Source organism: Electrophorus electricus, chromosome 10, assembly GCF_041902795.1.
Source record: "Electrophorus electricus isolate QZ-2024a chromosome 10, ASM4190279v1, whole genome shotgun sequence".
Classification (NCBI taxonomy): Eukaryota; Metazoa; Chordata; class Actinopteri; order Gymnotiformes; family Gymnotidae; genus Electrophorus; species Electrophorus electricus.
In genome coordinates this window covers 25612694-25640417 of record NC_137506.1, presented here as the reverse complement: position 1 = coordinate 25640417, position 27724 = coordinate 25612694, and the positions used below count along the sequence as shown (strand labels likewise).

General features: G+C 41.9%; 1 protein-coding gene across 5 annotated transcripts; it reads left to right on the top strand.

The window, feature by feature from the left end:
• The first annotated feature begins 1 nt into the window (after position 1).
• On the top strand, positions 2-27418 carry heatr5a (HEAT repeat containing 5a). Of its 5 annotated transcripts, none has more exons than XM_081722315.1 (37): positions 2-133; positions 1295-1501; positions 1950-2161; positions 2487-2595; positions 2783-2932; positions 3040-3211; positions 3681-3838; positions 4153-4402; positions 4646-4801; positions 5796-6046; positions 6370-6481; positions 7037-7189; positions 7901-8000; positions 8158-8267; positions 9716-9879; positions 10003-10169; positions 10725-10830; positions 12985-13175; positions 13597-13756; positions 13959-14148; positions 14451-14620; positions 14986-15012; positions 15744-15888; positions 16733-16912; positions 18134-18370; positions 18636-18814; positions 19467-19535; positions 19929-20108; positions 21269-21503; positions 21739-21978; positions 22292-22419; positions 22583-22730; positions 22913-23185; positions 23595-23816; positions 24267-24418; positions 25039-25249; positions 26076-27418. In XM_081722315.1, exons 2-37 carry the CDS (start codon positions 1376-1378, stop codon positions 26375-26377), a joined length of 6135 nt encoding a protein of 2044 aa, XP_081578441.1. In that variant the 5' UTR covers positions 2-133; positions 1295-1375; the 3' UTR covers positions 26378-27418. The 5 variants fall into 5 exon arrangements, 4 of the variants coding, with proteins under 4 accessions (XP_081578441.1, XP_035388553.1, XP_035388554.1 ...); XM_035532660.2 differs by having other exon boundaries at positions 2-137; XR_004776775.2 differs by lacking the exon at positions 26076-27418 and having other exon boundaries at positions 2-137; positions 24337-24418; positions 25039-25178.
• Positions 27419-27724: the final 306 nt, after the last annotated feature.

Sequence of the window (27724 nt, the reverse complement as noted above, 5' to 3'; positions counted from 1 at the left end):
TTTGCGTGGTGCTGCTTGCCTCTTAGTTTGAAACACTTTCTCGCTGGACATATGCTGTGTTCATCTGTGTTGAGTCGTCGTGAATGCGGACGTTTTCTAGATTTGTCGATCCAAAAGTGTAGTATTACATCTGGCAAGTAATTACACCTTTTGATTGTTGAAGACCCCAAAGCTGGTTAACGTTAATGCTTTGCATTCTCAATCAGATCCATCAAACTAGGCTATGATGGCTAGCTAGTTAGCTTGTTCTACACAAGGTAGCAGGGCATTAGCTAAATGCATCGTCATAACTATGTTTTATCCAACCGTCACTTACTTGTTTAGTCCAGTGTATTAGTGCAATGTATAACTTCAGATTGCTGCTTAAATAAACTAAACTTTGTTTCTCCTTTTTTTTAGCTAGCTAACCTAGCCAGACTACAGTGGGCGTCTAAGGGCACAAACCGCATAGATTTTTGATTAACCTAATCTAGCTAATTTATCTTGCTACCAGGAAAACGTTAAACAGTGTCCCTGTAATGACCAGTTTCCTGTAAAATGTTCTGTTTTGTACTTTAGTAGCTAGTTGTATTCGTTTCTTGTTGTAAAAACTATATTATATTGGTTATTGTGCAATAGCGTGCGTTAATTCACCAGCCAGATGAACAGTCGGTGAAGCAAGCTACCACCTGACTATGTTAGCTGTTAACCAGTTAGTTAGTTAACTAGCTAGCTAATATGGTAGTGTTTCTAACACTACATTACTGGCTTTGCAACATAGGTGCAAAACTGCTGTCATATTACCAGTCGACCAACCTCCCTCATAATTCATCGCCTTGCAGTGGCTAGGTGTCTGTGGGAGGTTGCTTTCTTTGACTAAATCTTAGATGATCTTAGACGCTTAAATGAGTATGACATGTAAATTCATTGACATGTAGCCTAGTCGGGCTGAAACTGGTAACTGCTGGTGTTCTCTATAGCACAAAGCGTAAGTGCTCTTGGCCGGCTTTATTATTCATAGTGCGTCAGATAAGTTAACAGTGTAGCTAAGAGAAGGTTCTGCAATATTTTCTGCCTGTAAAGTCACTTTACAGTACTTCATATGTGTATACATGGCTATTATGCAAAACCAGACATTGGGGATTTTTTTTTAATTTATCAAGACTATTGTTGTAGTCTTTTTTCATAAACTGTAGTAGCAGCAAAACAAACATTGGTCTGTTTAAACATATCTTCACCTAAATCAGAGGTAATCTACCAAAAGAAGAGCATGATGCCAAGTTTGTGGGCCTCACCTCCTGCTGGACTGTTTCAGGGGCGATGCTGTGAGAGCCAGTGCCAGGAGCATTGACTCAGCTGGTCTGGGGTCAGTTGGAGAGCTTGAGCAGGAGGTAGCATGGAACAGGCCCACAGCCTGCTGCTGAACGAGGATGTATGCAGTCGACTGGGAGAGGATCAGAGGGCTGAGTTTGTGTTCAAGTGGCTGCGCTTCCTAAAGAAGCTGCTTCCTGCCATAGATCGTGTGAGTTGAGAGCAATTAACTTGCTGTGAGATGGAGAGGCCTAATATCTTACTCTCATTCTTTCAAGCACATCGAGGCACATACACACTTGGGGAGAGGACGGCCTGATATGCTGTCTATTTTTGCCCCCTCTTCATCTGGCCAGCAGTCTCTGGGTCTGGCTCTGATTGGCACACCACATTAGATCTGCTAATTTTTTGCTTGAAGAATAGAATTGTTTTACAATTAGTCTAATTCAGTTCAGCGTCTTGGTATTTCATTTAATTTCCAGTTTGACATCCTTATTGTCTCTCTTCTGTTCTTCAACTTGAATTGTAGTAAATGAATGACCATCTTTAATTCGGTGATTAGAAACTGTATTGCCACAATAGGGTGGATTGCTGGATTAAAATCCTGTTTGTGCAGTGAAGAGCACTGGTGTGTGTGTGTGTGTGTTTTGGCATTTAAGGCGGATTTGAAGCAGAACCAGAAGCGGCTGGTGGAGCAACTGCTGGCTGTTCTGACGGCCTCCCCTGGTCCATCCACACGGTTGCTGCTGGCCTACTGCCTGGCTCAGCTCTATTGGGTGGGCGACTCCTTCACCTCCAGCCTTACTGTGGATCGCTGCAATGACATCATCCGTAGCAGGGATGACTCTCCCAGCTTCCTCCCTACTCGACTGTGAGTGGCGTCCACTGTAATTCAGCCCCCTGTCACCTTGTTCTCGCTATCTCACACACGCATGTGGGTATACAGCCCCACACATGCAACCTACACTGCAAATGGGTTTCTGTGACACTTTGACTGCCTTGCCAGGATTTGTTGTCCTCAGCATGTCCTGTCCCGGTCACTGTAGAGCCGCACCTGAATTACTAAACAGAAGAATAGGCAAGAGGATGTGCTGCATCCTCTTGCAGTGCATTATGTGGCTCAAAATGCAAACTACGTCGAAATGACCCCTATTAAATTTAATAGTATTAATGCATGAAGCTGTCTCTCCTCAAAGGGCGGCCGTCGCCTGCCTGGGTGCCATGTTTGAGCAGCTGGGCCGTCTCCTTATCAGCGCCTTCAAAGAGACAGTGGCAAATCTTTTAAAAGCCTTGAAGAGTGCAGAGGTAAAAATGTAACTGGGCCATTTCAACCTTTTCTTCTCTTTCATCTCATACTCTCTATGTTGCATATACAGCTTACAGCAAAAATGATGAAATGTTGTGCAAAGAAAAACTTGTGTGCAAATCTCTGTGTCTTGCGTGTATCTGTGTGCTTGTCTCTCCGTGTGTGTACATGTGCATGCGTGTCCAGTCTCAGGGGCGCTATGAGATCATGCTATGTATAGAGAAGATTCTGAAGGGTTTGGGGGTGAGCGCACTACCCTGCCACAGAGACATCTATAAAGCCACGCGTGCCTGCCTTACTGATCGCTCCACAGCTGTTCGCTGTGCTGCCGCAAAGGTATTATACTACCCCATAGGTGTTACAGCACCCTGTGGGTAGTGTAGTGTCTGTGATACTCTGCATTTCAGTTGGGTATAAGTGAGGATTGCTGTCTGTGTTGGCAGTGCCTGTTGGAACTGCAGAGAGAGGCAGTGTTCCTCTGGTCCACAGAGTTGGAGAACGTGGCCTCACTCTGTTTCAGGGCATTCGAGGGATCCAACTATGATGTCCGCATTGCTGTCTCTAAACTGCTGGGCACTTTGATAGCCTCTGCGCTGGAGCCCAGACAAGCTATAGGTAGGTTCATTTATAAATTCTAGTTATTGAATCTAGTTGTGCTTTCCAGGCAACCTTGTTGCTTGGTCAAAATTGGAATCAGTTTTCCCTTTTGGGTAATGGGGATGTATTTCTGCTGCCAATTGCAAATCGTCTAGCAAATCAAACACAAGCAATAAGCAGATCTTTTAACAAATCAAATAACTGAAGACCAGATTTACCTGGAACATTTTCAGCATTTGGCAGATTCTCTTATCCAGAATGACTTTGCATATATTTGTCATTATGACTATATGCTCCCTGGGAATTGAACCCATGCTCAACCAGGTGAGCCACCTTCCTGATTGCTTAGCTGCCTCTGAGTTTCAGTCACCCATTTTATCCGTCTGTCCTTGTCTCTCATGGCATTTCTTGTCTCATTCCTCTTTCTTATGCACTCTGTCCAATTTCACCTCCACTCCCCCATCCTTGCACCTCTTGCTGGTGGCAGCCCCCAGGCCAGGCTCCAGGCGGAGCAGCCTGGAGGAGATGATGGAGCTGCTGGCTAGAGGCTTCCTGCGTGGTGGAGCAGGCTTCCTGCGGGCCAGCAGTGACATGCTGAAGGGCGCGAGTCCCGTGAGCCGAGATGTGCGCGTGGGCATCACACAGGTCTCTTCCCATCCCTCATGCTCATACACAGCATTAGAGAGACTTTGAACATTTAGTTTATAGAAATGGGGAAGTAATTAATGTGTTTCATTTTGTCATGTTATTTGTCATTGCTGTTATTTGCAGTGGGCTGCAATGTCAGTAGGGAGGAATTTGCCTGTTTTTATGTTCCTGCCAGTAAAGCTGCTATTCTGTTGCACTCTGTACTGCGTACCTCTGCTATCTGCACTGTGTGCCATCTTAGCATCCATTAGTGCACATTCATCTTCATATGCTATGTTATAGCAGTATCTATATTCCTCACTCTTCCTCAGGCATGTGTAGTGTTTATGTGCACTCTGCGTGGGGTGTGGCTTGAGGCACATTTTTCCTCACTCCTGCCTCTCCTCATGGAGCTGGTGTCGCACCCACGGGTCACCCAAAGCCCATCTGATGCCATCTGTTGCCGCCGCTGTGTCTCCTTTATCATGCGTGCATCTGTGGGTGGCCTCCTGGGAGAGAAGGCTCAGATAGCAGTCGCCAAGGAGATATGCTTGGTCATCAGAGAGCAAAAGAGGACTATCGGTGAGTGAACACTATGCATTTATTTTCGATTTTTGCTTACTGTTACTTTTTAAAAAGATTTTAAATGTTATTTGGATAATAGATGAAACATTGGCTTGTGTGGTTATTGTGGGTGGACTTGAGGTAGGTTTTGGATTAAGGGTTGGGCTTGGGGGTGAGGTTTTATGTTAGAAAATGGATCTGCCTGCAATCTGACTCTGTCGTGTGTGCGCGTGCGTGCGTGTGTGTGTGTGTGTGTATCAGATGCAGCTTTGTGCGAGGGGAATGTGGAGACGCGCGTGAGCAGTCTGGATATGGCAGCCAGTCAGCATGTGCTGGTGTGTTCCCTCCTGGAACTGGCCAGCATCCTCCAGGCGCTGTGTTCTGCCGCTGCACCACTGCTACATGACGGCAGCACAGGTCTGTCCCACAGCCCATATGTCTGTACCACATATGACCAACTGCGCACTTCAGACTCTTTTGTCATAGCTGCCATTGTATTTTCTACTGTAAACTTAGTTTGTTTTGAAAGAGTAGAACATCAGAGAAAATGGGGTTTCTTCTAAAAATGATTTGTTAACCCATTACTATGGGTACTATGTGAATTTGACTTGGAGAAACAAAAAAGTACATTGTCCCTAAAAGAGACTTGCTAGTTGGGCTGCATAATATGAGCAAAATATTATATTCCTACATATAATCGGAATTTACATTTGATGCAACCTTGATGTAGCCTCAGCCTTCTGCATTACGCAAAGGCCTCTATTGTCATAATAATTAGCAAATGATATATTGTGCAGCTCTAGAGACTAAGTGTTCTCACTGTTTCTGTATTTCTGTATAGCATAAAGCCAAATAAAGTTGTGCTGTTGGGATTTAAGGACTGGCAGCTATGACACTTTTACCTTTCTTTGCCTTGAAGTGCCTGTCTGCATTTTAATGGAGGTGTTTAGTTTTAGAGCAGTCAGGATGACAGATTATGCAGAGGAATGGACCCTGTACCACTGACTCACACTGTCAGCTATGTTCCCATTACCAGCTTCCTAAATAGAAAGGGAGTTTCAGATAATTTGTTAAATCTTTAACAGGACATTAATCTAATCCCTAGCCTATACCGAGGTGAGCCAGAGGTTCCTGAAATTTTCCAACTCATGATTCAGTAGATTGATGTCAGGAAAATAATCTGTTCAGCAGGCTCAGTTGAATCCTGTGAAGGGTAATGTTTTTGATTTCACTGGGATATTTTTTGTTACTGCCTTTGAGTTGTTCTTGGACACGTAGTTTGGTATTTAGTTGTTACCTGTTTATTTCTGTAAAGATAAATAACCTCTTTCTGTCTTTTTTCATTCCTCCCACCCTCCTTCTCCCCATCTCTCTCTCTCTCTATTTTATTTATGTATTTATTTTTTTTTAGGAATGCTGGATACTGTGATCTCAGTGCTTCTTCACCCCAGTGTGTCTGCCCAACTGGCGGCTGCCTGGTGCTTGCGCTGTGTTGCTGTAGCAGTCCCTGCTCAGGCAGCCGTGTTACTGGACCGCTGTTCAGAGCGACTTGGTGCACTGAAGTCCTGCCCTGAGGCCGTGGCTGGGTACAGCGCAGCTGTCGCTGCCCTGCTGGGTGCTGTGCAGCACTGCCCACTGGGAATACCTCATGCCAAAGGCAAGGTATGAAAACTACAGTGTCCCATCAAAGTCATTTTTGGAACCTCTAGTTATATACACCACATTGCATAACTAAGACTCAGAAGCAATCTACTAAACATCATATGGCCTTTAGTCTAGAGAATATCCATGAAAATGTACTCTTAACTTCTCCGGTAGATATTGTAATCGAAATGTGTAAGATTTGCACAGTATGAAATCCAGCATTATCATCTTTAAGTGCCACTGAAGTTTTATTTCTTCTTTATGTTTTGAGTTTCAGTTTAATATTTTTTTGTTTGTTTAGTCATCCTGAGTTAGTGCAGGAGTAACTGTCATGGTAACAGGTGGTGATGGGCCTGGCTGAAGATCTACTACGCTCTGCTGCCCAGAACAGTCGGATCTCCATCCAGCGTGCTCACGGAGGCTGGCTATTGCTCAGTGCTCTGATAACCCTAGGTAAGCAGGAACTCTTCACACAGCCATGCTCAGAAAGAGACACTGTTTAGGGAAGACTCTCAACCAACACACCAGATGTCTATCCACAAATTAATTTTCCTTATAATTATATAATAATTTTTGTTCTGTGTACTAGAATTGGACTAATAAATTAAAATACTAGTAAAAGAAGGTCTCTGCCTATAAACCTATCAAACATTCATAGCACATGCATTATTCTGCCTGTGGTTCAAAATTACCACTTACAAGCAGATTATTTTTGTGTTGTAAGATTTTTTCCTTGTGTTTACTGTATTGCCATACAAATTTGCAGTATTATTTTTGCATACACATCTCATCTTTGATCTCCCTAGTATTTAACACTCTCGTTACATGTTATTAATGTATATTAATCAAGTCGTTTTTCATTCTGCTTTTTTTGGCATATTTTATAGTACCATTTTAGGTACTTGTGTGAAATTGGCTATTTTGCTATTGAATTCTCCCTAAATTTCTTAATACAGATGTAAACTGTATTATTATGACATTCTGTTGCTGACTGAAATATTTCCTCAGGGCCAACCGTAGTGGAGAACCACCTTCCCAGAATGCTGTTACTGTGGAGATGTGCCTTCCCTCAGTCCATTAAGGAGCTGGAGAGTGAGCTGAGACGTGGAGATGCTTTCACCTGGCAGGTGACCCTGGAGGGGCGCTCTGGAGCACTGTATGGTGAGGCCTTTTAAAACTCTGCATCATTGCCCCTTCAATCTCTACTCATTATATATGTCTATATAATATACTTGTACTCAAATCCTATCCCCCTGCACTGCCCTAATGAATTTTAAATTACATCCTTAGAAAAGCTTGTTCATCTGAATGAATTAATACATGGTCCAAACAAAGCTTCTGAAGGATAAGTGTCAGCTAGCTATTACCCAATAATAATTTATTAAAAGCACAAAGCTGGTGAGGGTGTTGCAGTAGATTTGTGAACTACTTAAAAGGCGAATCCAGACAAATCTGGCCCGGGATGGTTATAACCTCTGTTATAAGCTTAGCCCACTTGTCAGGAGCCAAGCCAGATATGAGATCAGGTAGATAAATATGGCTCGTATGTAATTGAAATTTTTTTCACAATAATTCAGATTGTATTTTCATGTGTGAATAATCACACACGATTGTTCGCCAAAATGTCATGGGCTTCTAAAGACAATTCATTAGATAACAGATAAAGATTGGCTTTTTGGGGTGTGGGGGGGGGGCACTTAAATTTTTAGCCATCCTTAAAGAACAGTTATGATATAATGCTTGCTGCCTCAGGGTTAGAGATGCTCTAACTTTGAGAAAAGTAGTGAATCTTAAACCCGCCCTCTCATTTTTTGCTGTTCCCATTTACGGGAACTGCGTGTCTGTCTCCGTGTCTGTGTGTGTATACCTAAGCAATGAAAAATCTGGCGATGTACTGCAGAGATCTCCTAAGTGACGAGGTCATTAGTCGACTGCTTCCTCTCCTGTCTTGTGCTGTGGCCCTGCTGACTCAGTAAGTGAGACCATGACCAACATGGAAAGCAGATACAACATTTACTTAGCTATATATTTTCAGAGAACTTGTCAGTCACATGTTAAAGGGTAGTTGTTTTGATCAATATAACCTGAGGTTAAATTATATATTTATATTCTTTGTTTCTTTGTTGAAGATTGCCCTCTCTTGTCAAATCATATGGTCACCAGATTAAAAATGCTCTCACGGTTTTCCGACTGAGAGTGTATGAGATCCTTGCACTTTTACCACCCAAGAGCTATGAAGGTAAGTTCTATGTGAAAAGCAGCCCACTGTTCACAACATGGTAGTATACATGTTTCTGTTCATTGTAATATGACAATCAGGATCCAAATACAGATTATTTTATTCTACTGGAATTCGTGTCAGAAGGGTATTGTCATATTTGTAGCTAGAGAGTAACATGCAATTTGGAGCCACATTAATATATCTAAGGTTACCTGAGTCAGGAATGACAAATTGATTCCTCAATAAAAAGGTAATGAGAATCATTGTTAATGCTGATAACATGTATATAAGTAATACAATAGTTCTATTTAAGTAATATTTGTATACATGTTATGCACTGAGTACTAACTCAGCAGCCAGCACTCATACAGCACATGTATTGGTCCATATCTTCCTGGTGGTGCTTTGTTGGATTAGGGTTTTGAGCTCAATATAATTCATAGTCATGTTACTGGAAAAAGCTTGAGATGAGTGTTTTTAAATTTTTTTAAAGATTATCCTACACGCTGCATTTTCTCTCTCTCAGCATCTTGGGTCTGAGGAGTCTAGCTAGCAAACAAAAGCTAGAGGGCAAAAGTCTTCAATGTAAACCTGAAATATATTTTATATCTTTGCATTGGTTCTTTTAGGGGCATATGCATAGCTGTCCTGTCAGACTGACGTCAATTGTAATTTTTCTGCACATGGATCGATATACAATAGTAAGGATCTTGGAGTAATAGTCCCACATAAATCAGGGCGATGCAGTAACACTAAGATTGCTCCTTGTAGAATCACAAGTTAATTCTAAGCATATCAAAATAGGCATTAGATCAGGCTACACTAACTGAAAACTTGAAGGTAGTAAGTGCTAGGCTAAATTATTTTCTAGTAAAGTCTATGCAACTTTTTACTATCCATGGAGCTAGCTGTTTGTGTAATCTTACATTTAATTTTCATTCTAATAAACATAAAAACCCACTATTTTCAGCACCCATGAATAAGGCTTATCTAGTGCCTAAACTTCAGAATTAGTTGCATCAGTATTCTCCTTGGTAGACTACATGTCTACATGAATGGTTTTATTACTGTTGTTCTCCCTCCATGTACCATTATATTCAATTCTGCTTGAGTCGCATATCAAACAGTGGGAGTCAGTGGGAGTGTGCTGTCAATCAGGCGTTCTTCTTGGAATATTCTGACCACACCCAGACCATTCACATCTAGGACTGATGAGCCAATTTGGTTGTTTTTATTTTATTTTTTCTAATTGATTCATTTTTAAAGTATTGTTTCTGTTTTGTTCTTATATTTGCTGAATGATTAACACTCTTGTTTAGTATTATAAAAGCATTTAAAATACTTTTATTATATGCTCCATCTAAACAGTACTTGACCTTGCAGTTGAAAAATGTATTGAACCAGAAAATGCATGTATCATTACACCCCTGTTGTTTGTACATACTGTTTTGGTCCTTTTGGCACAGAGAATCTTGGCACGGTGTTGAAACAACTGCTGATGGACCTGACGGGCACTGAGAGCACTGCATGTAATGAGCTGAACCTGCTGCCCCCTCTGTGCCACAGCCAGGACCTGGCACTGCTAGGCCCTGCTCTGCATGACATGGACCAGCACTACATAGAAGAGGAGGTCAGCACTCAGCCATGCCATCCACCACCTCTTCATCTCCATTGTCAAGCATACCATAATCGTTGTATGTTCGTTGTAATTTTTTAGAACAACATTGAACAATATATGTGTAATTGTCTATAGTTACATGGAGGCAGCAGTATAGGAGAAGGGAGCTTGGAGTATGACCCTTTCACCATCTGTGAGAAAGGTCAGGAGGTACCTGCACCACTTCCTCCGGCTACCGCACTGATTGCCGCCGCTGTCCGGCTATTTGCAGTCATTTTCCCCCAACTGGCTGCCCAGCAAAGGTACTGTATTGCCACCCAGCTATGGAACTCCATTCAACCAGTGGGCTGCCTCCTTACCTGATCATCCTATTATGCTCTCTTCTGCTCCTATGGAAATACCACTGCCCAGTGTTTGCATGGAAATGAAGGCCCTAGTCCTCCTGCAAATCAGCAGTGTGTGACTCACTGGTACAATGTCCACTTCAGCTGTTAAGGCAATGAGGTTACATTTAACCATGAAAGGTTTGAGACAAGTGAACTGCAGTTGTATTTTATGTGGGCTGAAACTCGGATAAAAAGAAGAACAGGATATTGCATGTAGGGGAGGATGGCAGCAAAAAGTTAAAAAAAAAATGACAGTGCCTTGTTCAGTTAAAATAAAATAAACGACTTCTCGTCAGTGACACATGTTTAAACTGTGGCAGGTGCTCCTATTGCAATTGTTTCTTTTTATGTGTTCTTCACATTTGACTGGAATGACCAGCTTTATGGATGTATTTCTCCTGTCGAGAGATCAGATCCAGGATCAGTTCTAGAATATGTGATACAGTAGTACTTGTCCATGTGCTTTGTCAGGTCTCAGGTCTTGGGGCAGTTCTGTGAGTGTGTGAAGCAGCTGAAAGGTGCTCGTCAGCAGGCAGTTCACATCAACGTGTCAGCAGCTTTTTGCTGCGCTCTAAAGGTAAACACTCAATTAAACACACTGGCTATACACATTAAACTCTGGCTATAGAAAGATGCTAATTCATCATTAAATGCATCAAAATTGCATTTTTTATGCTTCTCATCTTTTAGAAATTAGAAAAAAAAAAAAAAAAATTAAAAAAAAAAAAATATATATATATATATATATATATATATATGATATGATATGATGGACACAAACACTTTGTCGCCTGTAAAGAGTAATCATTGTTTTCCCATTAATTATCATTAAGTATAATTAATTATATTCCCATTAATCATCATTAATAATGGGAAGTAGTTATATAGGTATATTACATCCAACTAGGTTTGCCTTCTCATTTTTCTGCTGTTCTCACAATCAACAAACTTTCACTAGGGGGAAAAATCATTTATGGTCAATTTTTTATTTATGGTTTGACTGAATATTTGCTGGCATAGTGTCCACTTTTACCAAAAGGTCACAGGTCTTGTACTTTCTGTGGTAAGCAGATGCTTGTTCAAAGATCTGGGTGTGTAGAAATTATCTAGGTCTGCCAGTATTTTTATGTTTCAAAAATATATCTAATAATGAGTGTTTGCAATGCATTTGTGTTTGCAAAGTTACTTTCAAGATTTTCATCATCTCATAATTATCTATTTTAGTTCTTATTTGGATTATAATTTTCTGAAGTATAATTAAAAGAAAGTACATTGAAAGTAAAAATTGACATGTTTGTTTGGGATAGCAAACTGTAATACACTTTATGTATGAAACCTAAGGATTGCTATTGCAATATAGAATTTAGTTCTACATAGAGTATTTACTCCATCCATCTTTTACCATGTGTACCTAAAAAGTCCATGTTGGTAAGTAGTTATGTAACCTGGTATTGCTGAACTGTTTGCACTGCTGAAAATCAAAGAACAAATGATGGCCCTTATGTTTTGCTTGGTGGTGCACATTTGGAATCCATAAAGTTACTACTGGATTTTGAGATACTGCCCTTTTGGTGTTTTTGTGTGCTAATGCGCCCGCTAAGACATTTTTTGAAGATGACATTTGATTTGTGTCCTGTCTTGGTATTTGTTATACTCCATTTCTCTTTTTTTTTTTTTTTATTTTATTATTTTTTTTTTTTCATTTAAGGTTTAATATGATGCTTTGACCAGAAAGTTTTCAATGGCCATATTCAGTTACATGGATATATCACCAGTATATAATCTTTTAGAAACTAAGGAATTAGAGGTCATTGTAAAAATGCAGGTTAAAAACATATTGTATAGACAACAATCCGTTTTTTTCACTTGACATAGTACTTTCATCAAACATGACAAACAACTGACAGAAAAGGGCTTAATATCTGAGCCCATTTCATGTCATTAGGGCTCTAAGCATGTTATGTATAGGTCCAGAAAGCTTCTATTTTCAGGGGACCTACTGAGTGCTGATTCTACCCTTTTTTATATAGGCCTTGTGCTTTAGAGCACTTGCATTATGGGCAGTCCAGATTAGGTGTAGAGCACTGGGGTTATGTTTGACCCACTATTTTGTTTCTGCTCTGGTCATTAATATGCATTATCCAAGATCCGGTAGTGCACCCAGTGTAAGATGATCTATGTGGGCATTTTATTCGTATATATTATGAGGATAGATGAATGTCAAGAGATTATCCCTTTGTCTGGAAGCGTGTGTTACTAATGCAGATGAGTAAAAGTTGGACTTTTTCTTCAAGACCAGTACTGGTCATAGTATCCACACTTATAGTAAACCTCTGGTAAGCCCACATAGTTGATCAAAAACTGTTTAAGGTAGCACTTTTCAATAAACTTTGAATGAACACAAACTCACTTTAATGTATTTTAAGCATGTTTTTTTACTTGGATCTGATACATATTTCTGTAGGTTAATGGTTTACCTGCTATGACAATTTCTATCATTTTAGCAGGAATACATTATTTCTACATTTTATATAAAGCCCCATCCAATTAATACTGTGTCAAGTTTATGCTAGAATATGAACATTTTTATTTTAATCCCAGCACTATTGAAATACATTCATGGGAGACTTGCCTAAATAGAATATATAAATAAATTTGAAAATCATTGCTAATACTCCTACTCTAGTTAAATTATATGTACAATCTCTATTTCTGTCTCTTCTTTCTCAAGTGTGTAACGTTAGGTCGTGATACACTGGCTCCAGAGGAGGTGCACAAGCCAGGGCTGTCCCTCCTGATGGGAGCACTGGAGAGCTGTAACCCTCTTCTGCGCTGTGCAGCTGCTGAAGGTTTAGCCCGACTAGCACAGGCCCTTAATGATCCCAGCTTCACTGTTTCCCTTTTCCTGATGAGCTTTGACAAGTGAGTAACTGCTTCTGTAAACCAATGCCATTTACAAACATTGTGACTAGTTATTAACAAACTGCAGAGTATTTAATTCTGCTCTCATTAAAGGTGTTGAGTGGTGTTTTTTATATCAAAATGAGGTCAGAAGACAGAAGAATGCAAGTGAAGTCAATGCCGACATTTATCACTGTAGCTCTTGTTGTCTCTAAAGTCCATCCACTGGGCGGCCTCTATTCAAAAAGCACTGAATATAAAATAAGCCCAGGTCCAGACCATAATAACTTCTTTGCTCTATTTAGAGAGTTTCCCAGCCCTCTACAATTGTAACTGAATCAGGTTGTTGAAGTCATGAAGTCACAGACTATGGATTAGATTTCTGCCACAGTAAGCTGTGGGTAAGTGTGCCTCCTGTCTGCTCCTTCTGTGTGCTCTGCAGGCTGAAGGCAGCCAGAGATGCCATCATGCGCATGGGCCATGCCCTGGCTCTAGGGGCTCTCTACCGCTACCTGGGGGGGATCAGCTCCCCGCAGCACCTCAGTGCCTGCGTAGGAGTTCTCTTCACGCTTTCACAGGACAGTACCTCGCCTGAGGTCCAGGTGGGGTACCTCATCATATGGGTCATTAGGTTTGGGGATGTAGATTCTTTTGACAGAGTTGTAATAAAAATGTTTTAAAGTGGCATTTTACTTCTAATTATACAGTTAAGAAACAGATAGTAGCATTTTAGAAAAATGTAATTAAATGGTGTTTTTGAAATTAAATACATATGCTATCTTTGATTATGTGTATGTATTGCAGACATGGGCTCTCCATTCATTGTCCATGGTGGTTGATCTGGCAGGGCCTCTGTACCACAGTCATGTGGAGGCCAGCCTACCTCTGGTGTTGCGGCTGCTTCTCTCCACACCACATACACACGTGGAGGTGCAGCAGAGCCTGGGCCGCTGTCTCAACGCCCTCATCACATCACTGGGCCCTGACCTACAAGGTTGTTTTACACACTCTCCCCCACAAACACGAAAACGCACACAGCCCTGCTTGAGCACTCTCTGTACGTCTTTCTTACACTCAACCACTCTCCTTTGTACATTGGCCTCTTGGAAGGCCCCATGCAATAAGACTTTATTTCGAGCCTTCATGCACTTTCACATATTTGATTCAGCCTCTGAATGTTATATCTGAGGCATATGCTTGTTGAGGATTGGGACTAAAATCTATTAATGAGGACTTCTTCAGGAGCAGAGAGTGAGCATCCCAGGCCTAACTCTGTGTGCCATGTCTTTTGTGCAGGTGAGGATGTGGGTGTGTGTGCACTGCGGACCTCCTGCTTAGTGGGCTGTGCTGTGATGCAGGACAGCCCGGACTGCCTGGTGCAGGCCCAAGCCATTGGGTGCCTGCAGCAGCTGCACATGTTCTCAGCTCAACATGTCAACCTGGCTAGCCTGGTACCCAGCCTCTGTGTGAGTGCACACAGCATGCTCCCAGCATGCTTTCTCTCACACTTTCATAGTCACGCACGCGTACACATAGGCAGACAAACTAACAACATACACAGTCAGATCACATACATACTTCCACATTCACGCTCATAATCACTCCATTTTCTCTGTCTCCAAATTTTTTGTGTCTGTAAATTGTATGATTTAATGGTGTTGATGGTAAGTAGTGTATTTGTCCCAGCGGACCGCTCATGAGATCTTGGTAGCAGTAGTAGTAATTGGGGTGATGTGCTCAGATTCAGGAGCCAAGGGTGTTAAGTTGTTCTAGGCAGCTCTGGTTTGCTCTTCTTTGTCATGACAGTGCTGTTCTCTACTCTCTTGTACAGGGCATCTTGTTGGAATATTCTGTGTTGGTAGGTCATCTTTCCAGCCCCACTGCCAGGCTGCAGGCTGATGTTCTGTTTGCTCTTTGCTCATTTCTTTTTCTCCCATACTGTGTAATTTATTGCTCAATAATCTGATTGTGATGTTTTGTTCACAATTTCTAAGTTCAGACTAACCCAAACAGGCATTATGGTTTTCAGCATGAGCGGTCATTGCCACAGCCTTTCACTGCAGTGCCAGGGATTCTTGCAGGGGTTCTCTCACTCTCTCACACACACACACACACACACACACACACACACACACACACACACACACACAAAACGTTCTAATTCTAAAGCCACTTCTTCCTCCTTACCTCCTTAAGTAAATGCCTCATGTGACAAGGAGTCCCTTTGGCAGTAGGGTGTTGTGGGAATAACATTTGAATTCTTACTGATCAGATAATCTGAAGATAGAATCAAGCTTTAGCCATAGCCTTGTTCCATGTTATTGTTTTTCTACACTTTGCCCCTCTCCCTGTCATACAGTGGATCTGCTGGGGATCGCCTGAGTAAAACAATATTAACTGCATCTTGACTACCACAGAGTGCTGGCCCTGCCAGGCCACTCATGCTCCTGTTGCTTGTCTTTTTCTATTTTCTCTAGTTTGTTTGCTTGTTTGTGTTTGCATTCATCTGTCCATATTCGCTCACTGCAGCAGTTGGCATCAGAGCATCCCCATGCTCCAAATATTCTCATGTGTTGTGTGCATGTGCAGGTAAACCTGTGCAGCACATACCTTTCACTGCGACGGGCTGTGGTGGCGTGCTTAATGCAGCTGGCCCAGCGGGAGGCCATGGAGGTGTCTGCGCACGCTGTGGCCCTGGTGAAGGAGCTTCCTCGTAGAGACAACACCCAGCTAGGTGAGTCGGCACCACCACTAACACCACCTACTGTCTCATGTCCATGAACTAGCAAAATCCTCTTTATTAGAAACAGATGGACAGGAATATTGGTGCAATAATTCTCCTTAAAGACCCAGTCAAGCTTGGTTTTTCTTTATAATTAGGCTAATCTTGTTGTTCTGAGCAAACAGTTTACATATAAAAAGTGTCCTGTAAAGCCAATTCCAAAATCCATTATTAAATAGCTATTCTTCCACTCTGGTGCAAAATAGATAGTCTTTAAGATGTGTAAAGATAAACTAAACTTTACATTCAATAGTGAGAGAGCTGATGCCCATTTTGCAGTATAGCCTATACAGTTCTTCACTGCCCATAGCTTAGAGTTTTATTTGCGCTGAAAACATAAAAATCCACCATTTCAGCAGCACCTATGAAGTAGACTTATCAGTGCCTGAACTTCAGAATTCATTGCATCTGCATCCTCATGGGTAGGTTCATTCGTGTACAGTTGTATTACTCCAATTCTCATTCCTTGCGGCATTGTATTAAGCCCTGTATAGTAGAATGAGTGTCTGTGTATCACTCAAATGTGTTCATTGGAATATTGGGACCACACACAGACTGCTGTCAGCTAGCAATGACAAGCCATTTATGTCAGTTTTTGAGGTGTGGTGTGTTTGTTTGTTTGGAAACTAGGCAGAATTAAACATAACACACTAGTGTCAGACAGGCATTTATAATATGTTCCCTGGACCTTTAATCTGTCCTCTGTTTCTGGTACAAAGCTTCCTGACAGGATCATTTTGAGAGTGTATGAACTGAATGGGGGGGCTGATCTGTTTTTTCTGGCATTGTCTTGCAGATGTGACCATTAAAGAGGTGGGTCTGGAGGGAGCTCTGTTTAGCCTGCTGGACCAGGAGTCAGACCTGCGGCTCCAGCAGGATATCCAGGAGACGCTGGTCCATGTAATGGCCTCTGCTGCTGCTAGCGAGCTGGCCCACTGGTTAAAGCTCTGCAAGGATGTGCTTTCTGCCTCTTCAGGTGGTCTCCCCTCTTACCTCCCTCAGCTGCTTGAAGCAAGTCACAAACGTTCACTTAGAAATGTTCATGTTGAAATGCTAAGGACAAATGGCAGGTGTCACTTAGAACAACATGGTGGAATTGAGATCATGCCCTTGGTCTCCACTAACTTTTATTAGTGGTTAACCACACTGGATACAAATAATAAGCCTGTGGTTGATTTTCACATGCTGTATAAAGGAAAGATCTACACTAAAACATGATCTGGTTATATTAAATTTTAAATCTATTTATATTAAGATATTTGTTATATACTTTGCATTTCTGATGCTAATTTATTGCTTATGCTGTGTTTTCAATAGTCCTGTGAGAATCATGCTGTTGTATGCCATTGTGTCACATGAGGATATTGCTGAAATAGTCACAGTGGTGTTTAACAGAAGACTTCATGTGAAACCATAAATGTTAAATATTAGGTTTGGCTCTCTGCTTCTGTAACCAAAAGAGTAGAAGTTGCAGTGATGTTTATAGTGTTGAGAACTCTGAGTTAGACACTGTTGAGTTAGGGGTTGTGATTGGTGAACCAGGTTCTGCTAACTAGCTGTCTATGAGAACATAAGAAAAATGAGAAGCTAAAAGTTGAATAATTTAGATGACTAGCTAGTGTTAGCTACCTAACTAACACTAACTATAAACCTAACTCTAAGGGACTCCGCTTTCCAATATTGATGTTGGCAGGTGTCATTTGCAGTCTCATTCTATAGGGAAAATGTAGGAACCCAGTTTTTCCACTTCCTTGGGGCTTTGCCACTGAGTTTAACCCTCAGTTCCCTCATGTAATTCTCTGGCACAGAACATTTGCCACACACTTTGATGTTACACAGCTTTGATGATGATGTATTAATATTTTATTAAGTCATCTAAGCAAATATGGAACTGCCCCCTTTGAATGACACTATCAGAGTGAAGTTGAATGGCTGTGTGTGTAACATAGAAAACCAATGCAATTGAATGTTACAGGTTTGTTATAAAACCTAATGCACAAATTTATGCTTGTATTTTCCTTTAATTTGTGTTCACCCCCCTGGCTGTGAATGGTGGACAGTGATTGTGGTTTTCCTCAGTAGGATATATGTGGTTTGAACAGTGGATGGTGATTATGGCGTACCTCAGTCGGATGTGCATTGTTTGAATGGTGGATGGTGATTGTGGATTTCCTCCTCATCTGTCGCCTCCCTCCAGACTCTGCAGGGGCAGCCCAGATGGAGATCAACCAGGAGGAGGATGCCGATTGGTGTGACGACTCCTCTGCCTTCCGTGCCAAGTGTGAATCCAGCGGGCCTTTCCATAGCCTTCGCTGGTCGACACGCGTCTTTGCTGTTGAGTGTGTGTGCCGCTTGGTGGCGCAGTGTGAGAGTGGAGACCCAGCTCACTTTGATATGGCACTGGCCCAGGAGCAACGCCTTCATGGGTCCACAGGTCAGAGACGTCAGTGGAGGTCATCATTAACTTTTCTTAGCTCATTCTGTCCCATGTTATCCTTTTACCTAAATATTTTTGTCCTGTTATATGTTGTTTATGCAAGAACCCCATACAAATATTTTGTTGCTGATGTTTTCCTGTTTGAAGCCCAGAAACAGAAATTTCACTCTATGGCTAAATTCATGTCACTGTGTGAAAAGAATTTACTGTCACAAAGGTTTCATTATGGCACACTGCCTTCTCTGTACCTGCTCCTCTCTAGATTTCCTGGTCCTGCACTTGGCTGAGCTGGTGCGCATGGCCTTTATGGCAGCTACAGACCACAGTGAGCAACTCCGTCTGGCTGGCTTGGAAATGCTATATGTCATTATCCGCAAATTTGCAAGCGTTCCAGAACCCGAGTTCCCTGGGCATGTCATTCTGGAGCAGTACCAAGCCAACGTAAGCACTGTCATTCTTCTTACTATTGAGTCATTGTTTAGAGAATCATTAGCAATTTGCAAGTCACATTCCATTCCCTAACAGATTAAAAAATAAATTGTACATTTACAAACATTACCTAATGAGTACAAGTAGATTGAATTGTTTTTCACTTATGATGGGTAACTGGGTAGCTCTGGATATGGATTAGAGTACTCAGGTTGCTAGTTTTGAGGTCTCTTAGCAGTACTTGTCTATCCTTATCAGCGTCATATTACACCAATATGTGACAGAACATGTCTTGATTACAATGAATTAGTGCTTTGTCTTTGGTTACGAAACACTGCAGATAATGTGCATTTGCTGTACATGAAAAGGCAGTTAGCTAGCTGAATCCATTTTTAGAACATAAATACATATATACTTTGATTTGATCTTAGTCATTTCCTTTACATTTACACTGACAGCATTGGTGGATGGTCTTCTCCAAAACGACTTACATATATTTCAGTATGACCGTAGGTGTGTTACCGGGGAATTGAACCCATTACCTTGGTGTGGCCAATACCAAAATGATTTTTTAAATGTAATTGTTTAAGGTTTTATTGACTTTTAACATGATGAAAAGGATTTCAATCATATTGATAATGTGGTGTTGAATTTTTTTGTGAAGGTTGGAGCTGCTCTACGACCTGCATTTAGTGCAGATGCCCCTCCTGATGTTACTGCCAAAGCCTGTCAGGTATGACCATGGCATGAATGTGGACTATATTAAATTCTCATTTTCCTAGACTGATTGCCACACTAACCTCACTTAACAGTAAGCTTACTGTTAGAGATTCCAAAAGCATGTGAGCAAGCTAATACACAGCTGCAATTCATAAGAAAGTGAAGGTTTCCTATGAAATGGAGCAACTTGGGTATATTGACTTTGGGCTTTCTAACTCATTTAACAAACCTGACACTGCCGTAATCTCCTAGAGCACCCTGTGGGGACTTGAATTCACTCAGGGTATGCTTGGCCTACTTTTTCCCAACTGAGCCTTAGTTTACTACAGCCCTAAAAAGAGCTCTTACAGCTTTGCCTGGGAAGAGTTGAGTCTGTTTTTGTTTTCTTGATGTTGTTACTGTGCAGGTTTGCAGTGCTTGGATCACCAGTGGGGTTGTGAGTGATCTCAGCGATCTGAGCAGGGTGCACGCTCTCCTGGCATCCTCGCTGCTCAAGGTCCAGGCCGGACGGGACGTGCCAAATCCACTTTACAATGAGAGCACGTTCACCATGGAGACGCTGGCTGTACTCAAAGCCTGGGCAGAGGTAAGAAGGACTGTGAAGCTAATGGTCATCACTGGTGATGGCATTAGGGTCAGACATTAGAGCTTTGTCCTGTTTGAGTCCTCCTCCAAACGCTGGACTGTTTTTTTGTTTTTTGTTTTTTTTTTGTGCGGGGTCATGCATGTATGAATCTGTAGTTTCAGAACTTGGCAATTGGTCAGAATAATAAGTGGCATGGGAAATTACCAAATGAGCTACTGATTACATGAAGGATACAAAGTAAAAAACATTTTTTAAACTAAGTTAATATGTATTAGTATTTATCATTCATCTGTATTGAGTTTGCTGTAATTTTTCAAGCCATCAATTCTTGCCGTTTATAGTAACCACTAAACAATCCAGTTATTATTCAATAAAATCCATCATGTCGTATTAGTAATTTTCCAGATAACTCTTCTGCTGTATGGGTGGACAAACTCACATGGAGCTTCTGCAGGATAGAAAAGAAAACATTATATGGAGTAAATCGAATTCACTCAATTATTTTTACATTTCATTGTTATACTTTTTACATATGGATCTGTTATTCCTAAATCCCCAATCAGCTAGTTTTACAGTTAACCATTCAAATACAAAATAAAGCTGCAGACATCAGCATTAGTAGAAGAGAATAGCTGGTCCCATCCTATTGCAGGTTAACATTAACAAGCATTATTGAGGCACCCTCCGGAGGCACCTCCCACAGTTATACATTTTTTCAGAAGTGATTATATATTCACCCCACCTTCTTTTTACATATTAGTGTTTGCATTTGCCTCCGTTACATCCAAAACATACATTAGTCAATATATGCAAACATTACATTCCTAGAGAAGACTTCTCTTGACCTTTTTCTTAAAGATTATTTTGTTTTTTATATACAGTCCTGAGCCTGGTGAAGGTATAATGTATCGTACATTGAGGTCTACTGAAGCCTAACCATGATCTTTTGCTGAAGCCTGTAGAGACCTCTACAGAGGCCTCTTCCCTGTATGCAAATAATTCTGAAAGGACAGAGAATCTCTATACTCCCTTATGTTTTATATTATTAATATGTCTAACTCAGTGTTAAACCCCTTTTCCCTGTAAACACTCTTTTTATTACCTCAAATCTTTGCAAACCATAATAACAAATACTCTTCCTTTTCTGTGTGTCGTCCCAGGTATACATTGTGGCAGTGCAGAGTACTGTGCAGCAGGAGAACCCTGCTGGGTGGCAGGAGCAGCAGCAGGAGTGGGGTGAGGAGCCCAGAGGCGCAGGGGGACCGACGGGAGCCGGGCTGCTGAAGCTGGTTCAGGGGGATCTGGCCACACTCAGCCGTCTGTGGCTGGCCGTGCTGCAGGACCATGCGCTGCTCACCCTTCCCCCGCACTACGCCAACCAGCTCCCTGTCACAGGTCAACACCAGCACCGTGGCAACTAGGGGAAACAAATGAGCTGAGGGGAAAACAGAAAATATGCCACAGTCTCTCTCAGTCCAGTGTGACATACTGGAAAAAAAAAGGCAGCTTCCAACTTCCAAGTGCTTCCAAAAGCACTATTTTGTAATGTTTGTAGGCTATATTCACAGTTTTGAGTAAATGTTTGATGAATTGTTGATTGGAATGATGCATGCTCTCCGTTTGTTCTCAGGAGGCTCATTCTACACTGCAGAGACGGTGGATCAGGTCCGGCAGCATTACTGTGGAGCCTGGGCTCCAATCCTCCATGCCACCGCCCTCTGGCTCAAAAGCACGGAGTTTATCATGGTGGATGAGGGACCGGCCAACCTGTCCAGACCTGTCACCCCTACCTCCATGGGCCAGTCCACGGCACTGGCCAGTGTCAAGTCTCCAGAGGACATCAGCACAGAGCGGTTGCATCTGATCCTGGGTGAAGAGCTGATCCAGTTAATGTTCTTGATCTCTGTTCTTTTTTGTAATCTAACTAAATTTAAAGAGTACTTTAGTTACATTTGAATGCAAATGTATTGACCTCAGCACAGTTCACAGGTAGCTTATTGGAATGCCACCTTCACAGTGAGGGTAATCTATGTTAGAGTCTGTTATAAGGGTATTTGGTGGGATGAACACTCACCTGCATACGACACCTAAATAAAACAGTCCCAGTTCCACATCAGTCTAAAGTAAAATTGATGAAAGTTAAGAATTACTGATTCATTTTCTCTTTGGGTCCACATTTGCAGGAATCACTGTGGCGTTCCTGTGCTCACCCCATTCTCAGAACCAAATGGAGAACATCACCTCATGCCTTCATGCTCTGCAGGCCTTACTTGATGTGCCTTGGCCCCGTTCAAAAGTGGGCAATGACCAGGTTGCCAACTATTTAGTGACTTTCTTCATTTCTTCACTGATGCACATTTTAGCCTTTATAAAGATCCATGTGGTGATGCTTCTCAGTTTGCCCTCCACTGTGTTCGTGCTTGCTTGTGTGTGTGTGTGTGTGTGTGTGTGTGTGTGTGTGTGTGTGTGTGTAGGCACTGAGTGTGGAGCTCCTCAGTGTGCTGCACAGGCTAATTGTGACACGTGAATCCCCTGGCATCCAGCAGGATGTGCTTGAACTTGTGCGGCGGGTAGTGTATGCTGCTCAGGAGCACATCAAAGAGAAACGCCACAGTGCCGAGGGTGAGGCTTTAATGCACTCAAGGGCCCTGAAAAATATTAATATGCTGCTTGATTTGATGAATGTTCTACATAGGTTGAATGGTTGGGCAAGATGTTTATTCTGTCAGGAGATCTAACCTGGCCAGAAATGTTTTGCCAATAGTATTTAGTTAGCATAATGCATATTGCACACATGCCCTCAGTGGACGACGGCGCGGCTGAAAAGGAGACAGTGCCGGAGTTTGGAGAGGGCCGTGACACAGGTGGCCTGGTGCCAGGGAAGTCCCTTGTCTTCGGTGCGCTGGAGCTGTGTCTCTGCACGTTGGTCCGGAGGCTTCCGCGGCTCAGTCCACAGCTAGCAGGCAACCCCACTGATCAGGGGGGCCTGGTATGCACCTTCAGTGACGTTGACTGCAGGCTGATTACCTCAGCTTTGGGGATCCTCTCAGACCTTCCTTCTATCTGCTCACCTGAGGGTAAGTGAGGGAGAGAGAGATGAGTTCTCTCACTCCTTTAAAGCAATATTCACCCTTTTTATTTCTTTAGACATGTCATCAACATATTTGACTAATTAAGATGATGACAATTGAAAATTAAGTTCAGTATGCATTTGGTCTAAATTAGTAAAGAATTTTTTCAGCCAAATCACTCCTTTAAATATGTGCTAGTATCACCCATGAAGCATGAAAATGTAATAAACCAGAATCTCCAAGTAGTTAATCAGTAAATTCCAGGCAGTCATTCTCCTAAAAATATTTATTCTTGAAATGTGACCCTTTCTCCATAGTTCAGTTCCCAGTGCTTATTGTGCACCATTCTAGTGCCGTCACTTGTTCCGGTCTGTTAGTATGAGCGCTGGATGGAGTTTTGCTGATCTTTCTGCAGGCAGTGTGTCTGTGTTACCCACGGTGCTATACCTGCTGCTGGGGGTGCTCAGAGAGCTGGTGCGGGGGGGCGGTGCGGGGGAAGCAGTGCTGGCGCCCAGTGCTCTGCAGGCACTACGCACTGTCGTCTCCTCACCCATGAGCAGAGCAGAGAAGAGCCGTGCCGCTTGGGTTGGCCTGCTGCGCTCCGCCCTCACCACGCTGCTGGAGTGCTGGGATTCAGGTAACACAAACACACCACCCCACTCTCATTGAAAAGTACAGAAAACCCCACATTAAATGATCAATATGTACCAAGGCCCCTTTCGTAACCTGAAATTCATGTAAAATATCAAACCTCATATGTCCATATATTTCCTGTACGCACATACCTTTCACACATTGTTCCAATAAATAAAGCAGAAAAAGACCCTAGTAACTAAATATAAGTTCAATAGATTATAACAATACAGTTGATATACTCTCAATGCAGTCTCACTCTCTATCTATATCTGTCTCTCTATGTATATATTATCTCCCCAGACTTTTGCCAATCGTTTGTAAGTGTATTCACGTATTGTGAGATTATGTAAAGCGTATATGTATAATGCATGCATGTGTGTCAGCATTTCTGTGAACCTTTTAGTTATTTTTAAAATCATTTAGACCTTTCAGGCCTTTTTGGCTTTTGTAGATAACACAGTTCATGGTGTGGGTGAGGTCATCTTACTGACAGCGCTCACCATCTTCCTGCTGTGTGTCAGTGCTGAGGTCACCACCGTAGAGCCACTGCGGTCACGATGCATCGGCAAATTTCAAGCCTGCCTGGAGTCTAAGGACCCCATGGTGAGCCAGGCAATGAGCAACCATACTACATCAATAAAAAATACAGCAATTTATCTGTTATTGAGAGATGATACTTGATTCTAATTCTGACTGGGTGGTGCATAAAGGGCTGAGACAGTTGCAACCTAAAATCAGGACCTGAGTTAGAATGCTAACGGTGCTACAGCTCTTTAAAGCTTGGAATCTGAGCTACCCTGAGTAGGTGCCTCATTGGAAACATGGCTTAGTCTTACATTAGAAACAGTTGGAACAGTTGCCACTGCTGATGTGTCATGGAGCAAACACGTGTTTCATTTGCTGACGAAAGTCAGACAACAGGTGGAAATTACAGATGACTGACATGGAAAAAAAAATTCTAAATGTGCAGCCTAAATTAGCTTTGATTGACATTCATCCTACATATTCTGTCAAATTTTAACAAGACAAACAACAGTAAAATGATGAATTGACAGTTTTTCTGAGCACATAGTATGCAAATTGTTATGTAGTCAGCAAGCTGTTTTCCTGCATCACCAGCATTAGTGTGTCTGAGATACCTGCCCAGCATGTCCTACAGTTGCGAGCCAGTCATTGACATGTCACTTTGCCTTGATGTGTTGTGCATGCCACGTTTTGTCTAGGTGCTGAGCCGGAGTTGCCAGTTGCTGGTGTCTGTGTTCCAGGGCCCGGCTGCAGTGGCCGGCCTGTTCATCCAGGCGCTGGGCACTCGGCTGGTGGCTCTCCTGCAGCAGGTGGAGAAGAGTCGGCCCCAGAGCGCCGCTGAGCTCCAGGCAGCACTGGATGGAGTCAGGGCTGTGGAGGCCCTAGTGTTTGCTGCAGAGGAAACCCACCGTCAGTACTTCTGTCACACATGGTTTAGTTCAGCCAGTATACATAAACACAATGTTGACTACAAGCTGCTGAGCTGACTTTAAAAAGGTATATTGTCATCACCAAAGTCTATAGTGCACTGCATGAAATTAAAGTTAACACTGCAGTCACAGTTGCCTCATGCAGCTAGATGCTCACTTGCAGAGTCAGCTAGAAGTTGGTGCCTGTCCACTCTCAGTGCAGCAATGAACCCGACACATGTAAAACCTGACACATTTGACAACCACTTCCATGTCATTACTATTGCATAATCACTAGTGGGTTGGAATTGATTCAACACCCAAGTGGTATCCAGTCTGTGAGGTTCCTGTAGTCCCCCAAATGGTATGGAGAGTACCTGACAATTTGGGTTGCAATTCATTAATTACAGATGGGTATACAGTGCACCTGTAAAATACAGTGTAGGTAGACAATGCCTGTAGGGGTACAATGTAAATATTAGTATTAAAGAAGAGTGGCTAGTGAGTTTGTGTACATACATGACTGACCGTCTTTTTTTCAGTCAATTCAGTGAACTCATACACAGGGCTCTGCCACAGGCGGCCAACTATAGAGTAGATACTGTGTAGAAAAATCGTGTGTGTGTGTGTGTGTGTGTGTGTGTGTGTGTGTGTGTGTGTGTGTGTGTGTGTGTGTGTGTGTGTGTGTGTGTGTGTGTGTGTGTGCGCGCGCATCTGTAGCATCATGTCTATTCTATATCTTAGCCTTTATATCCTATCACATATTTACATTTATATTCTATATGTTATAACTCATATTGAATATTGTTGCTGTGTTATTGTGGCAGGTGCCCCACTAGTAGCTGTGCTGTTGCACATCCTGATCTCCTTCTTGTTGGATGAAAACACTTTATCGTCAGCGCCTGTAGCCTCCCGCTCTCTGCACGAGTATGCCCTGCAAGACCTGATGCGCCTCGGGCCCCAGCATTCTTCTGTCTTCAGAGCACTCATGGCCTCTGCCCCGCACCTAAAGGCCCGGCTGGAGGCTGCAATTAAAGGAGACCAGGAGAGCGTGAGCGCCAAGGCTACACCACCTCAGGTCTCTGGCAAAAAAAAACCCAGTATCCAACTGAAGAGCCACTTCCTGTGAATCCAGGGCAGTGTTATGACGCAAAGCTTTTACAAACACACAAAAAAAGTTATTTTAATTGATCATGTTTTAAGGTTCTAGTCAACTGATACAGCAGTCACATGTTAGTTTTCATTTTAAAACTTTATTAACCTCTATGAGGAGCTTAATCAAAATAAATGTAATGAAGGTTTATTGGTAAGGATTGTCAGCCTACAAAAGGTAAGATAATGAGTAACTGCATGTGAGTGCATGAAGGAGATACTCTCTGAAAACGTAGGACATTTTGTTTTGTCTTTTTAGTGGCTTTCTTCATTTTATTTTTAATATCTGAATACATTAATACTTACTTAAACAAATCAATTTCTCATACCTGGAAGGATGTGCATTCTTGTTTTAACAAAGAACATCCTAACCCTAGGTTTGGAAGTACCTATGCATTGTACATTTTGGTGTTTTACTGCCTGAACATGCCATTTTTCAAATGGTAATGGGCTTCTTGTTTAGTGATGAGTTGCATTAGCTATTTGGAGCAGGGAGATTCAGGATTAGAATTCCCTGTTCTACATGGAGGAAAATAAAGGAAGTCTGCCTAACAAGCTAGCTCACCTTTGTCAGCACTACCAAATAGACTGCCTCACTGGGAACTGGTGTATGATTTTTTTTTTTACATTTTTTTGACATAGTACATGTAACTTACTACTGTTACTATTATGCAGTCTTTTTTTAAGGTAACTAAAGACCCAGGTACAGTGCAATTGTAACTAAAGGAGCTAAAAGAATTAAATATAAAGTTAACTAGCCCTTGCTGTGTATGCACAAGAAAATAATAAATGCCTGATATGTGCATGTTGTGTTGCTCTATTAACTCCACGTCTAGTGGTCACCACTGATTTTTGTGATGCAACTGCTGTGTGTGAAGTGAAAAGTGAGGGTAAACTGTTCTTTCAGTACTTTAATGGTGCGTGGAAATCTGATCACATATTTTTCACTGCTGATTGATGGCTATTAAAGTGTAAGATAATAGATGCATGAAAGGCAAGAATAAACATTTTTAATTGATTTGATCATTTTATATATTATATTAGTCACACATATGTTAAATTACATTTTTAACCATACCACATATGTTGCATGTATATTCAAACAGTTTTACAAGGATAAATTACTTTCTGATTCAATGTTAGAAGAAAAATCTAAATTTTCTGTTAAGAATGAAGTGGCTGCTTGTTTGAATCCTTTGTTCCTTGAAAACATTACGGGCTTACATTTGCACTCTTCAAAATGCATTTTGTATAAAGTACAAGTTAAAGCTCAGCGTGAAAGCGAAAAGGACGAAACACATTATTGTAATAAAAACATAAGCAA